General features: G+C 36.4%; 1 protein-coding gene across 2 annotated transcripts; it reads left to right on the top strand.

Moving 5' to 3' along the window:
* The first annotated feature begins 1,515 nt into the window (after positions 1–1,515).
* Positions 1,516–17,112, top strand: ap5s1 (adaptor related protein complex 5 subunit sigma 1). Of its 2 annotated transcripts, XM_081351259.1 has the most exons (4): positions 1,516–1,866; positions 2,715–3,006; positions 4,861–5,020; positions 15,672–17,112. In XM_081351259.1, exons 1-3 carry the CDS (start codon positions 1,697–1,699, stop codon positions 4,987–4,989), a joined length of 591 nt encoding a protein of 196 aa, XP_081207385.1. In that variant the 5' UTR covers positions 1,516–1,696; the 3' UTR covers positions 4,990–5,020; positions 15,672–17,112. The 2 variants fall into 2 exon arrangements, with proteins under 2 accessions (XP_081207385.1, XP_081207384.1); XM_081351258.1 differs by lacking the exon at positions 15,672–17,112 and having other exon boundaries at positions 4,861–6,488.
* Positions 17,113–22,916: the final 5,804 nt, after the last annotated feature.

Genomic DNA, 22,916 nt, shown 5'->3' with positions numbered 1-22,916 from the left:
ACCAGTAAAAAGAACAATTTGAGTAAGAGGATCTGACGCATACTGAGTTTCCACTGACAATGTGTTTTTGTTTGATTAGCCCGCCTCTGAATCTAAGAATTACAAGAATTGGTTGCTAGAGGCTGGAGACTTGCCATCATTGTAACCACATCCTAGCGCTTTTGCAGCAGCAAGATCCTCTAAATGTAGCCTTGGCTTTTGTTTCCTGTCTTCCAGTATCTTCATTTAAACCTTTTATTTCATCCATTATCAGCTGGGGAGGCTATCAGTCCAGTCTCAGTCCTGTTTCTTCTAACATAAGAACATTGATTCTTCTTTTGTTATCTCGCAGTGAATCTAGCGGTTGTGTGCTGGATGTCACATTGGCTGTATGTGGTGTGTTTATGTAAGTTCGGTGTTGCAGGAAGTGGGGGAGATGTGTGTCCTCCTCCCTCATGGTTTAAGTGAGCATGACCAGCAGTTGTTAAGCAAAACAGCTGTTCTTTGTGTGTGTCCAAGCGCATGTGTTCGAATACGTCCAATTTAGTCTTCTGTCAATGGCACTGCATGAATTTGCATGCGCATATCTCTGTGCATATTTGAGGTCGAGAGAACTATATGCAGATACAGATTTGTTACAATTTACAATTTGCATACCTCAAAGATCACACTGAAGAATGTAAATCCAGATTAGTTACTGTAGATCTGCATATTTTGAAAAACTCTGGTGGTGGCATCAGAACAATATATGCAGCACATTTAATTAATAAATGATATATATATATATATATATCTTGTAATGATATAAATTATATATCCCCCCCCCCCCCACACACATACATTTCAGACATCTTTGCTTTCATTAAAATCTATAGGTTAGCTGAGTGAAATTATTACATTTGCATTCATAGTGTTGCCATTATGATATATCTTTGGTTAAAATATGGACAATTAATTAAATATTCATATAAGCACAGAATAATTTTACCTTTCAGATAAATCTCTTTTACTGGTATTCTGCTTTGTCTCTCATTTAAAAATATATTTAAATATTAATAAGAATTATATCAAAAGTCTAGGGTATTATTATTGCTATTGGCTGATGCGTCATCATCCTGCAAATGCTAAACTTATATCTAAATATGTTACAAATTTAAAGTAATTCCACATTATTCTTAAAAGGGGCAAATATATACAGTATATATATATATATATATATATATATATATATATATATATATATATATATATATATATATATATATATACTGTATATATATATATATATATATATATATATATATATATTGGTCCACTACTCAGCCTTTATCTTAGGCTAAATATACTTTTGTGTTTTTTATTTATTTAAAAGTTTACTGAATTTGTATGGCAATAGAGCACATCAGAATAACTCAAATCAATATTTATGTCCCAAATATTGTACAAAATTTAGTAACAGTTGGACACATGAGTTCAACAGAATCCAATAGCGCCATCTAGAGTTGAAAATGAAACTGCGCAATGATCAGCTGATTCACAGTCATGTGACCAAATACGGAAATAATAATGCAGAGTTTGTCTACAATGGCAGAATCATGACACATTGACACAAATTTATTACAAGTTTATCGTACAGCGGGCACCTTTTTTTCTGTGTCAGCAAGTCTGGTAAATGTGTCAGTATTCTTATGTTTTTTTATGAAATGTTAAATCAGATATGGTGCTGTGTTTCTTAATCCACACGGTGTGCCCGGTGAGCGCTCTGTCCGCAGGCGAGATCCGAATACTGTACGCGCGTGTATTCGGACCAGAGACCGGAGATGGTCGTGATTACACACCGGAGCAGAGGCGACTGATGCAGAAAGAGAAACTCCACGTGGTAGCGAGGTGAGATGATAAAACAATTTACCAGTCGCAGAGAAGCTTTCCAGAACTGCTTGCCCGACAATTAACGCTAAATTACATAACAATTATCACAAAAACGCACCCCCCCCCCAACCCATATTTATTCAGTTTCGTACAGTCAAACCTACAAATGTTAATGTACAACATTATTAACAAAGGTCACCATGAAATCAAAATTAACAATTTAATCATCATATTTTTTATTTTAAATTCATGTGCCCTCAATCTTTTATCAAAATAACTTTACCTCCCTTTTGTAATGACATCTCTGATGATGTGTTTACGGAAGACTATGCAACTTTCGTTTCATGCAAACTTGAATACCAAGGCTGTGTCCGAAATCCTTACTCTCTTGAGCAGGTAACGGTACTTGTTTTGAGTAAGTAAGCTACTTTCTGAATGTTAAGAAAGTACATTCTATATTATGAATGTGACTTATGAATGTAATCTGGACGTAGGCTACTACATTTGCAATGTTTTCATTATCATGTGATACAAGGGTCAGTTGCGTTGCTTCACTGATAAATCCTCTTGCTTGGCCTCATGGGATAATAAAGTGTCCATCCTATGCACACATCAGAATCTCGCCGGAAGTAGTCGGTCACCCGGGTACTTTTTGCCTGCTCTTTTATGAGTACTGTGTGAACTCGGACATACTACTCTTATCACATACTGTTTTCGCCTACTATAGTAGAGAAGTATGCGATTTCGGATGCAGCCCAAGTATCTGCATTATCAATAACTCCAGTAACAATGGTATTTTGTCGGTACATGTTTGTATGTATATATGAGGAACAATAATCTCTTTTTCTGCCCTTCCTCTCTCTCAGACAGGTGAGGAGTGCGGTGGCTCTGAGTAGGGAAGCCTCAGGCAGTCTGTGCACTGAAGCTGTGTTGGGTGAGGAGGCTGTAGCCCTGGGGGAAGCTGACAGGGGGGTGTTTTCCCTGGGCAATGCAGAGCTGTTTCCAGACCGGAGTGTTGTTCTGTGGCTGGGGGTGCAGTCACTAGCATTCACTCTTGTCTGCAGGCCACACGAGAACCTTCTGCTCGCAGAGGGAACGCTTCGCAACATTGCACGTCACTGCCTGGAGGAGCTTCGTCTGCTGGGACCTGGTGCTGAGGTGAGGCTTTCTAGAACTAAAGACCTGTTAAATCTAAGGTCGATAACTAATGATAAGGATAAAGATATAGTTCTAAAAATTGTTTTAGATATAAAAAAGAAAAATAGCAAAGTCCACACCACAACTATAGTTTTTATAGTTTTTTTTATAGTTTTAAAAATCATTCTGAATTCAAAAGAATAGCCACACCACAATAATTACGGCACAGAGGAGCGATATCGTTGGAATCCTTTTTAGTACTTTTTAAATATATATATGATAAAAGATAAAAACATTGACAGCCAATCAGAATCCATCCTGCTTTAAAGAGCTTGAGCATTTAAAGTGGCAGACGACAACATTTATTATAGAGTTTATAATAAACAGAACATTGTGCGTTGGTGTGTCTGCTAATATAGTTATCTGTATAGTTATCGTTCTTGGTGTGAACAGGCTTTTATGAATATTGTATTAGCTTGCTCAGGTAAATGTGACTATTACTACTGCAGTACTTGGGGTTCAAGACTTAATTAAGCTAAACCTAAACTTAATGAAATTGTTAGCATAACTATGAGTGATACCTCAAATCTCGTGGCTTGTTGAGGAGAGGTGTGCCATAAACAGCCAAAAATGAACGCTGTACTGTTGTTTGCCACTTAAATGCATCTCTTTTTTTGATTCATTTCCTCTATCTGTTCCTTCATGGGAAAACTATTCACATTATAATCATTTTTATGTCACTTTCTAATACACTTACATATGTGACATCCAGTAGTTCTTTCAGTCAATAGTTCTTGTAGTATCTTGTCTGTGTGCATGCATGTACATGTTTGTATATGTGTTGTCTGTTTACTTGTATGTTTGGGTGCAGGTGTAATGCAGCACCAGAATTTAAATGTATCCATTAAATGGAAGATAATCACTACCGGTCTGTAAGATTTTGTAAGGTTTTTGAAAGAATTTTATTATACTCTACAAGGCTGCATTGATATATTTGATCAAAATACAATAAAACCAGTAATAATGCAATATATAATTACAATTTAAAATAACTTAAATTTAAAATATTTTAAAATGTCATTCTTGTGATGGCAAAGCTGAAGTTTCAGCATCAATACTCCAGTCTTCAGAATACCATAATCCTTCAGAAATCATTCTAATATGGTGATTTGAATTTTTTCAAGAATGTTTGATGAATAGAAAGCTTAAAAATAGCATTTATTTGAAATAGATTTTTTTATGTAACAGTTGTACATGTCTTTAGTGTCACTTCTGATCAATTTATTGGGTCCTTGCTGTATAAAAGTACTCATTTATTTTAAAGAAATCTTGCTAACCCAAAACCTTTGAATGGCAGTGTAAAAAACCCCTGTTATTCTTGTTGTGTGTTTGAGAGACTGTCGAGTGAATGTGCCTGAGAAGTTTGATGTTTTCATTATATCATTAAATAGATTCATGCAGTTTTAAGATTCTGAAAATGACTTTTGTTATAGCTGAACTGAACCTCTATTGAATTTCCATAATCTTATGAAGAAGTAGACAGAGTGTAAGATTTTCTTATGTATGCTGGCCTAGTTTCTTTCCACCAATATGCCTGAAATTGAAATAAGGATATGCATATCATTCTGTATGAGATACATGTTAGGCTGTTGATTACACTGTAATCAGTACATCCATAGAAAAGCCAATGAGCTCAGGGGTATTTTCTTCAGACGTTTACTCCAGAATTCTATAATTTTTATTTACTGTATGACTAAGGCCAGACTTATTGTCAGGCAGTGAACAAAGAAACGCATTCAGAATAGGCAGACCGCCAATCTATTGATTATTTGACTACCCCTTTTTTCCTCTGGCTGACTTGGCTGTTATTTTCAGGTGTTGCTGAAAAGTGATCGAGTGGACGCATTGTTGCACAGACTCCTTCCTCATGGTCAGCTCCTTTTCCTCAACCACCGTTTTGCCTTCAACCTGGATAAAGAGATAGCGAACTACGTGAGCAAATGAAAGAGTGTGTGTTTTTGGTCGAATCACATTGGTGAGCCATTTGCCATATATTCAGAGGGTGATATATATGCCTGATAAATACAGGATGTTCTGATTTTGGAGATTTGGAGGAACTACTTCTCCTTTGAAGGTGTAATGCACACTTCCAAGGCTCAAAGAAGGCATTTGAAAAGTAGATGTACCCACAGTGTATTTCGAACTTTTTTTGCCTTTGAGGAAACCACACCAAAAAAGCAGTACAGCTTATAATATCCCAGTGAGAGATTCTTCAGGTGTAAAAGGCTCATTCACAAGTAAAGTTATTTACACATTTGACCGTGCAGGCAGAATGACTTTGGTGTACCTGATTAACTGTCCACAAATGGTCAATTGATACCATTGTTCATTGAGTTTTAAGTGAATTAAAGTCTGAATTTATATTGTTATATTATATTATTACTGTCTGGATGGGTCAAAATAAAACCATTGCATTATATACTAGCTCTCCTCTAGAGGGCAGTGTTGCTTTTTATTAAATGCTATGTTCTGATTCAGTCAAGTGCATGGCAATTTGAATAATCCTGTAACACTTTTGTCTAAAATAATTCAATAGTTCGCAGCTGTGTGTCTGCCAACAGATCTGAGATGTCTGATTGACAAGGCCGTATGTCACATTCATATCTAGGCTAACAGAGCAATAACACAATTCCTGAAAATCCATTTTTAGCGCTTCTTTCCTCTGATTTAATAATAACGAGTTGCCTGTGTGAAGGGAATGAAGGGAAGGTGAGGATGTCCTCTTATAGTAAGTGTGAGGCTAGTCATAACTCACAAGTACCATGGTTCAATATGTTAACTGGTGGGGGTGAGGGCTTTCTGGTTTCCTTGTGTCAGCTGCCTTAACAAACTATGTGAAGTTGGTATTTCTCGCACATCTAGCAGGACAAGAGCCCATTAAGGCTATACATTATAACTGTGAAGTGTTGTTCAGGCACTCACATCGAAAGAACCTATAACACATTAGCATGGCATTACAAGGGCATTTGTATTGAAGGTGTATGTGCTCACAGATAACTCAAATCTCACGCAGCATTTCGGTTCTTAAACTTTGTTTTCTTGAAGTACACTCAAAATTGTAAGCTTGTTTTTTGTGAAAGAAATAATTGTTATAATTTAGTTTTACATCACCAATTTTCACAACTCTCTTACCATAAGGGCTCTCCATATGTATACACAGCTCTTTGCAGCATTCACACATGAGTTGTGATTGTGTTGTTGCAAAACGTGCTGCACATGATGTTAAGATTTGGGATCTTGTTAAAAATTACCACCTTTAAAGCTCATGGGATCATTGGAAGTTTGACTTATGATTTTATAAGTCAACCACATGCCACTCGGATATAGATTCTTTTATATGAGAGACATTTTGGCTATTTTACAGATTCTCTTCATAGCTCTTTATATTCCTCTCACAAACACATTGTTGTCTTTTCAAAACAGTAAATGCAAGACAATTTGTCCTTTATGGCTAGTCTGTTGTTCCCACTGTCTCAAAAAACACAAATATATTTAATGTGTTATTCATTCCAATATATTCATCATTCATCACAAGAGGTTCAAAAAGCCTTGGTTTTAAATGTACGCTTGCAAAACACAAATGCAATTATTACAGAAATCATAGAGCGTTTCTCAGCACATTTGGATCCACTTCAGCTGTGAAATCTGTTATTCAGCTGTCTGATGATTCTGTCCTAAATTGGGGAACATTTTTCTCCCAGGTCTTGATGAAAGCCTCAAGTAATCACAATTAAATTGTGCTTCAGTTTGTGCTGAGTCTCAGATCTAACCGTAGTAGTGTTATTACTACTGTCTGTCACTCTCTTTTACCCCCTCATAATAAAATCTCTATAATTTAAAGGACAAGTTCGGTATTTTACACTTAAAGCCCTGTTTACAGATCGTTTCTGATGAAACAGAACGGTTAAGATAAAATTTTGGACAAATGCTGCTGTCCCGAGAATTTTAGGTTTCTTTCGCTTTCCCTGCCCACAGTAGACTGGTTGCATAGGTGAAACTCAGACGTGAAACTCACCGAGTGGTCAGGGTTGTTCATTGATATTGTCACACAAAAATCGCTGCAAAAGATGCATCCAAGATGTAGGTGTCTTTTTTTCCGCAGTAGTTTCAATTGTGATATTTTTAGGTCAAACCGTTCTTGTCTGTCAGTCATATAATGCAGGTCTATGGTCACTGTCTCAAAGAGCATGCACAGAGTCCAAATTAAAACAATTCCCCATCGTCCAAATTAAACAATTCCCCATCGTAAGTACACATTGATGGCCTAAGACACGAAACGAGCGGTTTGTGTGAGAAAACGAACAGTATTTATATCGTTTATACCTGTTGTAACACAGCCACGTCCAAGTGATCTGAGGGCGCGCGCGCTTCCTGCTGTGTGATGTGTGCGCAGACTGGTGCATAGATGTATATACACTAGACGTCGCCTTGGCTACGGCAGTTCATTGGAACGAATGTCTTTAAGGCGACATCTAGTGTATATATATCTATGCACCAGTCTGCGCACACATCACACAGCAGGAGACGCGCGCACGCCCTCAGATCACTTGGACGTGGCTGTGTTACAAGAGGTATAAACGATATAAATACTGTTCGTTTTCTCACACAAACCGCTCGTTTCGTGGGCTATATATTTACATCCAAATATATTCCGATTAAAATTCTGTAGACACAATCTCCGCAGAGGAAACCGTTTTCACATTAAAAATCCAGTTTTGTCAGTTGCTTTAGAGTTTTTAAAGGAACACAGTGGTTCCAGGTTTCCTACTGTTTTTCTTTTTTCTTTTGTTGTGTCAGTAAATGACTGATACATGCTTCCTTTGCCATTTTCTACATCACAACTCCTACATACTTCCTCTGAAAGGTAGGATGTTGTTTTTTTCTTTGTCTTTTTTAGTGTTTTAGAATAATGAAAGACAATATTCAGCATATAAGAACAAAGAAAGTTATGCAGTTAGTGTGTGTTTGAGGTTCAGACTGTCCACAACTGAACTTAAAACAAAATCAATTTGAATTACGTCTCATTTAGACTCGTATTCCTGAAGACAGTGGGTGTCTTTGAATGTTTCCACTGACCATTTTTATCAATGAAAGCCATTGAGGGCTTTAGGGAGACATTAGTGAAACATTTGTTGTGAAGTTAAAAAAGGGGAGAGAAAAAAAAAAGAATGAAATAAGTCTCAGCTGTCAGATCTTCCCACCTCCATTCCTGGTTTACTCCAGTGTCGTGATTCTTTTTTCTTTTGTAACTGAACAGCAGGATTTTCCTTTCAGAAGAAGGCAGAGACAGAATCATTTATTCAACACTTTGAACAAAGATGTCTGCTCAGAAACTAGATTTTATGTAAACATCCATAGAGGGTCTGGAGTCGTTGCGTAGCTGCTGCAGGATTATATTATCTAACTAAAACCAAAAGCATAAAAACATTTTCGTTACTTGGAATAAAATGAACGTTAACTGAAATAATATATATAATAACAAATATATTATAACAAAACTTAAAGTGTAAATAAAGCAGTCATTTTTTTAGAACAAACATGATAAATGTAACTATTAAAAAAAAGATGTTTTATTATAGGCGTAGGTTTTGTAGCAGTGCCATCTTGCAGTACCACAACCTGTGATGTCATTGAGTTTGTTGGCACTTAATAACAAAATATTTATTATTATTATAATAATAGCCAACTGTACATTAATATTAACTAGTATCTTTTTTTATTAATGCATAGTTTTGATTCTGGCCTTACATTTTTTTTTTGCTTTTATTATTAGTTGCTGGAATCGCAATGGATAAACTCATATCTGTCACCGTGGCCTCATGGGATAGTAAAGTGTCCATCCTACACATCAGAATCCCGCCGGAAGTAGTCGGTCATCCGGGTACTTATTCCCTATTGTTTTAGTACTGTGTAATTCAGACATACTACTTTTGTCACATACTGTTTTCGCCTAATGTATAAGTATGCGATTTCGGATGCAGTCATTGTAGCAATATATTAATCAAGTTAGTATATCTATGGAAATCTTGAGACAGTGGGACTTGTGTCTGATTGTGTATCGGTAAGGGAAGCAGTACTGATCTCCTTTTCAGCGGTAGTTTATGAAAAAAAAACCCTCTTTTGTCCTGTGTTTTTACACTGTAAAACTCATTTTTACTTCCAGAAGAAATGCAGTTGTGCCCTCCCATTTGTCTTCTGTTGCCTTGTGGCTTTCCAGTTTCCCTCTTTCACTGTCCCTCTCTTTATCTTATCTGCCTGTCTTTAACTGTCTCTCTGTACCGTTGTCTGTTTAACTCAGGGAAGAGTTGTGATGTCACAGGTTGTATTACTGCACAAAAGCTATAACAAAACATTTATTTTTTCTTTTAAATGGTTACATTTATTGTGTATCCATTTACTAAATAAAGACTGACTGAATTTTAATTCTGCTATTGCCATGCTACATTTATCATTGTCGTTTAGTTTAACTTGATATTCTAAAATAACTAAAACATAAATTAATAAAAGCTATATAGACTTTTAAAACTAATAAAAATGTTGAACACCATAAAATTACAACTTAACACTGAGCAGCTGTGGTTCTCATTTGAGAAACATAAATTTCAGTATGGTGTCTCACGATGATGTATTAACACTATTGTAACATTGCTGTTGTTAAAGGGTTAGTTCACCCAAAGATGAAAATTCTGTCATTAATGACTTTACCCTCATGTTGTTCCAACCCCGTAAGACTTTCGTTTATCTTCGGAACACAAATGAAGATATTTTTGATGAAATCTGAGAGCTGTCTCACTCCTTCATAGGCTTCTAGGCAATTTCATTCTGCCAGTCCAGAAAAGTTAGTAAAGACATCGTTAAAATAGTCCAAGTGACTACAGTGGCTCAACCTTAAGTTTATCAAGCGACGAGAATACTTTTTGTGCGCAAACCCCCCCCCCCCCCCAAAATAACGACTTTATTCAACTATTGATTTTCTTCTGTGTGGGCCTCTGAGAGAGTCCACAAGAGCGCCACGACGCATGTGCGAGAACTGAGTTTTTGTGTTCCGAACTTCCGAAGATGAACGAAAGTCTTACGGGGTTGGAACAACATGAGGATGAGTAATTAATGATAGAATTTTTGGGTGAACTAACCCTTTAATAACATATGACAATAATAAAATATAAAAAGCATAAAAACAGCGCCCTCTCTGGTTATTGATTTATTGTTATGTTAATGTATGACTGAAACAGTGAGGGAAGGTTTATTATACTCCTCATTGCATTGAAATGCCTCAGCTGTAAATTGGTTAATCTGTTTGTCACAGTTGTGAAGGAATAATTGAAGAGTACATCCAAATTTCTGTCAGTGCCTGTCAAGTAAGCGTGTGTTTTAAAATTGTAGCCTTTTAAAATATCTTTAGGATCATATTTTTTCTTCCCTACATCACCCTTATTTGAATTCTTGATTATGTGTGTGAAGGAATAAATGCACTATTATTGTTTGATGCACATAGCTTGACTCATTTTCTCACTTTGCTGATTACACAACACATGGCCTTTATTGTCATACCTATATAATAGATAGACTATATATAAAAATAACTGGTTACATTTACATTTAATTATTTAGCAGACACTTTTATCCAAAGCTAGTTACATAAAACAACGCGAGTAGATCAGTGCTTAAAATAATTGACAGATTATTTATTTTTGACATGATTTTAGATAAAATTGTAAGCAATGTAACCCAGTATTAATGAATGTAAAACCCTTTATTGTCATCCACACAGGCTCATATGAACACATTATGTTATAAAAAACTGCTTAATTTGACTGAGCGGATAGACAGACTCAAATCAGTAAAGAGAGTTTTTTCCCCCCATCACTGATCATACATAAATCAAAGTTTCTTCCCATCAATATGAAAACAGAAATCAAAGCAAAGACATAAAACAAGCTTGCTTGTCGCAGCCTCTGATTTGACTGACAATGTCACTTGTCATTTCAGAGTTATTTGGGGAAACTTGTGCAAAGTTCATCCACAGCACAAGGCAAGTAGATTGAAAAAGTGATTGAGTGAGTCTGGAATATCTGCTTTGCTGCACTTTTGGCTTTGCGAGCAAGCTTGCAGGGGTTTTATGAGACTCTTGACCAGTCCAAAAGTGAAGGATTTTTTGAAACTCCCATGATATATAACCTTGACCTGAGAAATGACACTATAATTCTCACTCAAAACATTTCAATCATCATTTTGCCATTCCCCCAGATGTGTATTTTCTGAAATTAAAGGAACACTATGTAACTTTTGGCCCTCTAGCGGATAAAAAAACAAAACTGCATGCATTTTTCAGATGAACATTGTTTTAGTTGTGCGTCGGCTCTATGTGACTGTGCGGATGAATATGGTTATCATACTGCACACAAAACATTCACTAAGGCTTAAGAAATATAACCAGTTTAGATGGAAATGATCTCAAGCTGACTAGCTGAAGACGTTACTGTAGGTATACACATTAAAAATAAATTCCAGCACAGCTCTACAACAACCATAATAAATGACCCTTCACAATAATGCTTTACAATGAACTTTTATAGAGAGCTACATATGCCAATTTGCCATCTGTTCAATAAAATACCTTACTCTGTTGAGTAATACAAACAGCATCTTTTCAAATCCCTCAATTCTTCATCTCTGAAAAGCCAATCCAACGTTGATTCTTGTTTTATTGCCAGCAGACTCTCCTCTGTTCTGTTTTTTATTATTTTTTTTTTAAACAGGCGATTCCCCAAAGGTTTGAGATTTAGTGAGCTCCATGTCAACTTATTTCGCTTGCTGTGACAACTATGCCACTCCCACATCATACACATGTCAAAGTAGCCGCAGCAACTTTTCTCTATGACGAGACGCGCTCGAGTGAGTGACATATGTACGCAATTTCCCATGAAAACCACACAGACAGGTGGTCTAAAATATAAACAATTATGCTTGTTTCTTTTGGTTTCTGGGGTTTTGGTATTTATTTCTTTTTCTGGGAATTCGGCAGAGGTGTAAAGTCCAGGGCCCGGTTTCCCAAAGCGTTCTTATCTCTAAGTAGTTCTTAACCTATTCCTTAACCTCTCTCTTAACCTTATGGCACGATTCCCGAAACGTTCGTTCGCTAAGTATATCTTCTGTAAGTCACACTTTCGTAAGGTTGGTCTGGACCACTCTTAGCTTTACCTTATCACTGTTGCAGGTCTATATGAATATAATTCTGAAGTTTTAATACACCCAGACAGTATTAAATTAGGCTAATTCAAGTGTTTTCATGCAAAGAATAAAATTGTCATTACACTGATTGTTGTTAGATTTTTAATTATATTATTATACAATATTATTAATTTAATTAAAACGCTCTTTTAAAGGCCAGTGAAAGCATAGGCTACTGTCAGTTAAGTCCTATTCGGACGCTAATATTGTTTCACATGGGCTCGTCCGGTATTTCAAACATTTACAGGGGTAAGTCGGTGATTTTAGTGCTGTCCGAATCCATAATATCAGTGTTTTTCTCACCCAACCCGCGTAAAAATCCCTGGCCACATTAGTACCTTCTGTTTTTTGACAAACAGGTCGTGTGGTAATTTAATTGCCGTCTGAATCCACATCTCTGAGTTTACAAGAGATTAAAAATTCACGGTTTGAATCCTTTTTGATCACTGCCGAGCACTGTAGCAAGATGTAAACTTTTATTACTGAAATGCTGGAAAGTATTTACAATTACAATATTTTATTGCAGCTCCACCTCAGCGAACAAAAATGGGAAAGAGAAGAAGGCACGTAAATTTTTGAAAAGGTTATTGTGGCAGCAATATATGTTACAATTTTAAAATATGTAGGCTAGGCTATTATAGGCTATTATAGTTTGGATTATTTTTTATAATATCCAATAATCATAATAAATTGCAATTTCAACTATTTCTGAAGTGCTTCATTTATAAAGATCACCGCTTTCTCACATAAACAGCCCCTGCACGAGAGAATAATTGATTCTCGAGCCATCGATATCAACCAATTCAGCACCACCGCCACGGACAGCGCCGGGTAACGTCGCACGTAAGAAGGTATATCTTAAGCAGCTTTCTAAGGTATAGTTCGGGGAACACACTTAGGAACATAAACAACTTTGGTAAGATATATCTTTCGAGCTTTCTTAGCACGCTAAGAGTGAGCGTTATCGGGAAACCGGGCCCAGGTTAAGAAAGTAAAACTCCTCCTCAGTATTTTGTTCCAATCACCTGGATTTGCTAATTAGCAGTTTTTCAGCCAGGAGATAGAGCTAATTAGTGAAATCAGCTGGCTGAGTTCATTGGTGGAATAAACATATGGCAGGACTTTTACTTTCTGACCCCTGGACTTATTTGGTGGGTGTATTTGTTTGAAAATGGGAATGTGTGTTTGTTGAAAAAGCAAACTGATTAGTATTCTGTGTTTAGCGTTTAATTACTTCTGTCAGACGGTACAATTACAGATTAGGAAGTTTTAGAGGGAATGACTTTTGGTCTACACAGCAATGAGAAACACGCACAGGTATGATTCTATACATCTTACAGATTCCATAAACTGATGTTTTTCCAATAAAATAATATAGGTTGGCATTAAATTATACTTGATCGATAAAGTATAATTTAGTCACAGTAGTTATTTGATAATTGCAAATTAATATTAAATACAACCATTTGGTGTAATTAACCTTAGAGCATAATTAAACATCATTTTTGGTGAATTGTTATTATTCAATGTCATTTTGTTGTTTAAGTCTACAGCAGGGTTTTTATCGTTAACTAAAACCAAAACCATGAAAAAATTTGAATTAGAATTTTAAAATTTGAAGGGGGGAATCTTCTCAACCACCACCAATGTGCAGCATCCATCTGGATGATGCAACGGCAGCCATATTGCGCCAGAACGCCCACCACACACCAGCTTATTGGTGGAGAGGAGACAGAGTGATGAAGCCAATCAGTATGGGGATGATAAGGAGGCCATGATGAACAGGGACCAAATGGCAAATTTGGCCAGGAAGCCGGGGTTACACCCCTATACTCTTTTTTTTTTCCAAAGGACATCCTGGGATTTTTAATGACAACAAAGAGTCAAGGCCTCGGTTTAACGTCTCATCCAAAGGACAATGAACTAAGACTTAACAACAACTATATTACTATTTAAAAAAATTGCAAAAACACAACAAAATTACGAAATCTTTGAAATTAAAAATAAATCTGAATAAAAAAATAAAATAAACTCTGAGTTAAAATATTAACATCAATGATACTAAACTGGTCTGCAGACTGAACAGCAGCCACTGATAATGCTGATTTGTTGAGAGATACTTAAAGAAGTATTTTACTCTATCCTGGTGGTGACTGAGACACTGCTGCCGCTGCCGCTGAGCTTTTTTGCATCCTTGTTTGTCTTCAAAGCATATTCAAAGTTCCCACGCCCTCCTTGCAAACTCTTGACAACCCCTCTAAGGTGCTCTAAGGTTGGGAATCACTGATCTAAAATATAGATTTTACTTTTCGGTTTGGTGCTAATTTCGAAAACACATGAAAAAAAAAAAAACTGACAGGATTGTACTACAATGTGTACACCAATCTAAACAATATGGCATGGAAAGATTCATTGGATTTATTCCTTTTCTCTGAGACACCAAACTTGCATAATGAAATTTGTCATTAAGCATGTTTAAAGCATATTATCAAGTTGAAATTTTGTTTCAGCTCCCAAGACTAGACAAAATAACTTTAAACGTAATATTTCAACAGCAAGGACCTTGGTGCTTCTGAGAGCATGAACAATGCTGGTTTTGGAGCATTCTCTCTCTCTCTCTCTCTCTCTCTCTCTCTCTCTCTCTCTCTCTCTCTCTCTCTCTCTCTCTCTCTCTCTCTCTCTCTCTCTCTCTCTCTCTCTCTCTCTCTCTCTCTCTCTCTCTCTCTCTCTCTCTCTCTCTCTCTCTCTCTCTCTCTCTCTCTCTCTCTCTCTCTCTCTCTCTCTCTGTGTTAGGAATGAATACCTCCTTATCTGTTCAAGTGCAGTATCTCTGTAAACTGTAAAAGACTGTGCTGATTTCTGTCACTTCTTTAGTAGCTGTTTCTTCTGACAACGATGGTTCATATCGAACTCTTTTCTCTGCTGGATAAAGGACAAGCATTTGGGTTTTTGCTAAACTTCAGTCATTTTTCTGATTTAAGCTGAGATCTTTTTGTACAGTTGCTGGAACAGTGTTCCTCGGGGGCTCTGTGTGCTGTTTGCTACTCTAGAGAGGTAGTCCTCACAACTCAGAATGACATCGGTAGGGGACGCAGACATTCTGATTATTCATCCCTTTGTGCATCTACACTCTTTCGTCATTTTTCCTATCCATCAAGCATGAGGAGGAGAAACAGAGTCGTTGTGCGGTAGACTGAAACAGAATGATCTTTTAGAGGAAGACGGAGGGCCCAGGTCTTCCTCCCAGCTCATTTTCTGCTCAACACATACACAATGTAGGATGAAAAAAGACTGTGCCCATGTGCCTGTCTTTTTGTGTGAGGAGGAGAAAGCGAGAGAATGGGAGTATGTGTGATGTTTATCTCTGAATAAATAAATCATTTTCTGATTCACAGATGGCTCACTGCAGCAGTGGATGAGGATGGTCTGTCTGGATGTGTCGTTGTGTGTGTGTTTGTCCAACCGATGTCACATTATTCCTGATGGATTTTGTTCCTGTTAGGTGACATGGAGCCATCTGGGGGAATCTGCACTGAGTGTGTGTGTGTAAGGTGAAACAGAGGAAACGAAGAAAATGAATAGCTATACTTACCAGGGTTGACTCTGAAAAGTCACAATTTAAAGGCCATAAGAATATATGAATGTATTTGCATTATATAAAAGAATAACAAAGCAAGTGGCATTAAAAGCAAAAGTAAATGAAATACACTTTATAGCATATTATTAAGTGTACTTGTTATGGAAATAGTATACTTTAAAAGAGCACGGGAATGTGCAAACTGAATGTAAAGGTTTAATTTTATTTTATTATAGTTATGTACATTAAATGCAATTAGCAAAAATGCAATTAGCTTAACTTTTTTGACCCCTCTAGGACTTCTTTATATAAAATTTCAGAATTACTCTTCTGTTATCTTTGAAATATGGTTAAAGTGGATTGCTGAATTTATTAACAAGCATTTACGGTAAAGTAAAATATACTTTATGGGCTGCTAGTTAGCGAAACATTAAAGAACCATATCAACTGTTAAATAACATATTAGAGATTAAAATAATATCAGATTTGTCTAATTTAAAATTATGAAAAATGCTGTGGTTACATAAATGTTCAGTGATATCTTCCAAAGATTTCTGAATTTTGGCGCAATTTTTTCTCTATATAGTTTCGTCATGCTAGCATGTGTGGAAGTATTTAAAACAAGGTTGTTACAACTAGCTATTACAACTTACTGACTTTCGTTAAATGTGGAACAGATTGTTGAAGGTAGATTATTGCTAATATAATTTTTTTAAATTAAGAAATGCCATCTAGAAGTATGATGAGAGTATGCGTCTTGTAATTGGAGGGGACTGGAATTGCACAACAGATTTTACAGTGAACAGAAATGGGGAAGAGCCTCATAGTCAATCAAGTAGCACACTGTTAAAAGTTATGCATGAATTTCAATTAATAGATGAATGGAGAACAAGAAATATCAGTGTGAAACAGTATACATGGTTGAAAGTGTGTGACAATAGATTTTGGGGTGCATGATTGGATAGGTTTTATATGAAAGAAATGTGGAATAATAGAGTAATTGATGCTTGTATTTTTCCAAACGGGTTTTCAGTCCACCATATGATCACTTTGGTTTTAAATGTAAAAAAAGACATTAAGATCTAATTATTACTGGCATTTGAATGTTAAATTATTACATGTTTTAAAGTGTTTTGGAGTGAATGGAAGCTTTTGTTTGAGAATCGTTGTCAATGGTGGGATGTGGGAAAGGCGAATATAAGATTATTTTGTCAGAATTATGCTTCTCATACATCAACTATCAACAGTAAATACTCTACAAAAGGACATTGAGTTGTTGGAAAAAAAATCTTGTAACTAAAAATGATGGTGTACATTGTGATGCGTTGAAAAAGAAAAAAAACAAGAACTGAATTCTTTTCTAAAAGAGCAGGCCAAAGGAGCATTGATAAGGGCAAGATTTTACACTATCAAAGATATGGATGCTCCAAGTGCTTTCTTTTTTAATCTTGAAAAAAAAGTGTTAATCAAAAACAGATGTGTCATTTTCGTCGTCAGGATGGACCAGTAACATCAAATCCAGTTGAAATGAGAAAGTTATCAAGAGATTTTTATAACCAATTATACAGCGCTGAGAGCTGTGATACTGAGAGTGAGAGTGTTGATGATTTGCTCAAGGAATTACCTCAGCTTGGGGATGAACAGAAAAGGGCACTGGACAATTGAATCACTTTTAAAGAACTTACAGAAGCAATGTGCCAGTTGCATATTGGCCGTTCTCCTGGAATTGATGGACTACCTTTAGACCTATGTTATGTGTATACTAGGTCAAAGAGATGTGTTTTTAGTCTAGATTTAAACTGACTAAAGTGTGTGTCTTCTTCCTGGACAATGTTAGGAAGACTGTTCCAGAGTTTTAGTGCTAAATAGGAAAAGGATCTACCGCCAGCAGTCAATTTTGATATTCTAGGTTGATAACTGTCCGTAATTTTGAGATAGAATAGACGTAATAGCAATAGACGTGAAGGACTATAATGCGTTAAGAGGAAGCCAATGCAGTGTTGATAGAACCGGGCTAATATGGTCATACTTCCTGGTTCTGGTAAGATCTCTAGCTGCTGCGTTTTGGACCAGCTGTAGTTTATTTATTAAAGCTACACTGTGTAATTTTTTAAGTTGATTCTTTGCAAAAAACACTTTGTTCTTTCAAAATGATATACTCATTAATGTGTAATTACTTCTACCAACTAATCAAGTATTCTCGTGAGTGTAGAAACTGCCATTTAGAATACATACAAGCAAGTCGCTCGAATGGCGGCAGCCATGTTGGGCCTCCATCTTGAAAATACATTAGCCAAAGAGGGACAAACCTGGAAATTCAAGCTTCCCCTTTCGCGTTTTGACACTCAGTGGCGCCGTGACGAATGCGAGGGGGAGATTACTCGCGACTGCCAGCAGGTTTGAAATAATACGGCCACCGTAGGAGTTAAAACTCCCTCGGAATGGGAGGAGCTAGAAAGTAATATTCAGTTGGTAGTCATAAACAATTTCACTGCTAGATGGGAGAAAATCCTATACAGTGTAGCTTTAAGCCTGCAGGGCAACCCATAAGAGCATTACAATAATCTAGCCTTGATGTCACGAACGCATGAACTAATTGTTCCGCATTTGTCATTGAGAGCATATGACGTAATTTATATATATTTTTAAGATGGAAGAATGCGGTTTTACAGACACTAGAAACGTGAAAGATTGGTATCAAAGAGCACACCCAGCTTCCTAACTGACGACAAAGATTTGACATCAAGTCATCAAGTGTTAGACAGTATTCTAGGTTACTACGTGAGGATTTTTTTTGTCCAATAATTAGAATCTTTGTTTTTTTCAGAGTTAAGTTGTAGGAAATTACTAGTCATCCAGTTTATTATATCAGCTATGTCTATGATATAAAAAAATCTGTTAATTTTGTGAATTGGTAAGTTTCATCAGGGCGTGAAGAAATTTAGAGCTGAGTCTCATCAGCATAACAGTGAAAACTAATGCCATGCTTCCTAATGATATAATGATATTCTCGCATGTACAGAGTGAACAGCAACGGTCCTTGTACTGAGCCTTGTGGTACTCCATCCTGAACTTGTGATCGATAAGACTAAAATCTCTTCATTTACTGCTACAAACTGATAACGGTCAGATAAGTATGATTTAAACCATGCTATTGCAATTCCACTAATGCCAACATAAGTCTATATAAAATAATGTTGTGGTCAATAGTATCAAATGCAGCACTTAGATCGAGTAACACTAATAGAGAGATACAACCACGATCGGACGATAAGAGCAAATAATTTGGGACTCTTATGGGAGCTGTCTCAGTATTGACTGAAAAGATCGGCCTGTACAAAATCTTGTAAGTAAAGAAGTTCATAAAGTCATTACTGCTGTGCTTCTTGGAAACGTCTGGAGATGAAGCTTTATTTTTCGTTAGTTTAGCCACTGTTTCAAGTAAATACCTAGGGTTTTGTTTATTTTCTTCTAATAGGGTTGAAAAATAAGCAGATCTAGCAGCTTTTAAGGCCTTTTTTAGTTTTTTTTTTTTTAGTTTTGTTAACTTCCAGTTGCACTCCATTTTTCTGGCTGCTCTCTTTAGGGCCTGAGTGTGCTCATTGTACAACGGCGTTGGACTATTTTCTTTAATCTTCTTTAAGCGCAAAGGAACAACTGTGTCTAAGAAGATGCCGAAGTTGCAGACTCGATTTTATCTTTTAAGACCCTTCAGCTAGACCATTTTAAAAATGAGTCTAAGAAAGCTATGTACTGCACTCCAGCTAAAGTCACACATTGAGATTCATTAAAGAGGCAAAAAGCTTCTAGATGGCCAGAACTGTGAAAACCAGACTTTCTCGTGCGGGACAGGTGACGGACCCTGTATAACCCCCCTGTAGAGAAGCGTACTGCTGATCTGAGGATCTAGAACATTTTTTTTGTAGGTGTAACAGATTACAAGACCTTTTTGTTTTGCTTAAGACTTGGTTTAGAAGTTTTAATGAGGATTTATCCGATAAAGTGTTTATTGGGGAATGAAAATATGTTTATTAAATTTTTTGATGGGAACAGCTAAACTTGCAATTTGGAAAACAAGAAAGAACAAAGGTCTACAACCTGCTACTATAGATCCTGAAATTATGTTTAGACGGTTGGTAGAGGGAAGACTGAAAATCGAATTCACTATTACAGACTTACAAATAATGTGGTTTTCTTTTGTGATGTATGGTATTTTAATATATTTTTAAGGCACTATACAATACAAAATGATCAGCTCATTGTACATTTTTAATTATAAAGTAATTTATTTAAAAAAAGATTAATATTTTTTAATAACTGCCAGTAATGTAACGTGATGCAAGGTTCGTAGAATAATAAAGTGCTTGTTAAACCTCTCTCTCTCTCTCTCTCTCTCTCTCTCTCTCTCTCTCTCTCTCTCTCTCTCTCTCTCTCTCTCTCTCTCTCTCTCTCTCTCTCTCTCTCTCTCTCTCTCTCTCTCTCTCTCTCTCTCTCTCTCACACACACACACACACACACACACACACACACACACACACACACACACACACACACACACACACACACACACACACACACACACACACACACACACACACACACACACACACACACACACACACACACACACATACACACACAGAGAGAGAATATGCCCTGGTTAGCATGATTGTGTCATTGGTGTCAGCACCCAGTCTGTCTGCAATGTCACATTATTATCAATAGAGGACATGATGGCAGAGAGAGAAAGAGAGACTCCACATATCCTAGTCATTGAGAACAACATATAGGCCTATCTCAAGACATACACTCTCTGTATAAGTGTCTCTCTGGGACACTACAGGTGGAGTGAAGAACTTCTATCTCTGAAGAAGCTCTCACTTGCTCAGTTTTGCAAAAACAGATGTGTTGAACAGATCACATTCAACATGTGTTCAACGAGTTCTCATCCCTGTCTTAAAAAATAGCTTAATCTCAGAATCTTCTGCATTCAAAGAGAAGATACTTGTGTCTTCTTAGGCAATGATAGGCCTTTGGATGTTTAATAGATGTGATCATCTACCTAGTGGTAGTTCTGAAATGTACTAACAGTGTTAGTAGTGCAGATCTTTTGTTTTCACATATGCATTTAAATTCAGGGATTTTGTGTACATCTGATTTATATTAAGGTGTCATATATTGGCATTATATTGGTCATCTGTCACTTTGATCTTTAGATATTGGTATTGTATTGGCCATTTTAAAAGAAATGACCACTAGTGTTTAGAGTGTTTTTGTGGAAACTGGGGGTTTGGTGCCTGTGAAGAGTGAAATGGGTGTTCTTCGAAAATATAAATAAGCAATGAGGGCGTGAATGAGCTCGGTGGAGAAGTGGTTGTATCTTCTTCTCTTGCATGGAGGAGGTGGGTGAGTTTCCAATGTAGTGCTTAGGCTTGCTCTGGATCTCTACCTTCCCTCAAAAATGAGTTTCAACTGTCAACAAATAAACCAGAAACAACTAACCAAGGTTAAAAAATAAATAAAATAAGTCCAGTAGGGGTTCTGTAAAATATATATTTGAAGGAACTCTTTGGTAAGAAAAAGATAGTTCAGGGCACAATTCCAATTCAAAAATGTTTACAAGACATAAAAAAAAGCAACTAATGTGCTGCAAACCTACACATTTTGTCAAATATATCACCTATTTTAACACATTTTTGAACGGGAAGTGTGCCCTGGCTTAATTAATCAAGGTGTTCATAATCATATATTTAAAAACATATAATGTGTTCCCAATTCATGCTCTATTCTATGCAGTTTTCTAGTATGTTTCTGTATGTTTTCTGAATGTCAATAATGTCCAGTTTAACGTGTACACAAGTTTTTTTGTCTATATGAACATTACCATATCATTTTGCAAAAAAAACATTTTGAACATGAATGTTCAACTAAAATGTTTAAGAAAAAAACATTCTTTGAATGATGTATGAACATTTTTGTGCTAACCTTTTGAAAACATTGTTTACGACCAGACAACTTTGAATGCACAATGTTACTGTAAGAACATTTGTTAAAAAAATTTAAGAGAACCATGTCAAAATGTTCTGTGAGCGTTCCCTGTTAGCTGAACATTTTGTTCACACTGAAAAAACATCATCCATAAAGAAAAAGAGCACTTAAAATACTCAGATTTGAAGGATCCTAATTAACCAAATAAATCAAGTGTTGGACACTTCATGCTCTCACAGCTTTCCTTTTGGAGGTAGAGGGACTGTTAGACTCTAATGCTGGATGGCAAAATAACCTTATAAAATTCACAATAGAGTACATAATGCATAGTATAGGTCCATAATATACGCCATTTGGGACACATTCATAGATGCCACTTTAGCAGCTGTTCCTGATTAGCTCAACATATCAACCTATCCACTATTTTGGGGTGCGTCTCATTCAGCGCTGTAGCGTTCTAGGTTGTGATTTGGTATATCGTGTACACAAATTCATGCACTGCAAGGACAGTAAAGACCCTGCATGGCTCATTGGGACACTGATGACTCTATTTTCAGCAACATGACAACTTCTTCATTTAACAACAAACTGGTATTTATGAACAGCAGTAGAATCTTTCTGACTTATTTTTTTGCATTATTTAAAGTACATTATAATAAATACTTTGCTTGTTACATATTCGTGCAACATTTTGGCTGTAACATAAATGTTAGCTAGATTATGTTCATTACCTGTCTAGTGATGTACTGTATGTTTATGCTGAAATATGATTTTTAAAAACATCTATCGCTTGTCATTATGTGTAGTGAGTTGGCTTGCGTGATTTATGTTTTGCGCATCAGAACTTCCGTTAAGGGAACATAGTGAGCATCAATGAACCCTGGTTTTCACGGTGCACTGTGGAACTTTTTAGGGAGCGAATGTTTCAGCTCACAATGATTTTGCGATTGAGACGGCACTTAAAATGGCTGACTCCTTTATCAGTGCCCTTACTACTGAACTGGGAGCTGACTGAGACGCACCATTGGAAATAGCCCACATCCCACTTTGAATGTAATTCAGCACAATCTCAACA

This window comes from Scardinius erythrophthalmus (genome assembly GCF_964197995.2).
Source record: "Scardinius erythrophthalmus genome assembly, chromosome: 21".
Taxonomy (NCBI): Eukaryota; Metazoa; Chordata; class Actinopteri; order Cypriniformes; family Leuciscidae; genus Scardinius; species Scardinius erythrophthalmus.
The sequence above is the reverse complement of the archived record's forward strand: the minus strand, read 5'-3'. Positions and strand labels throughout refer to the sequence as shown.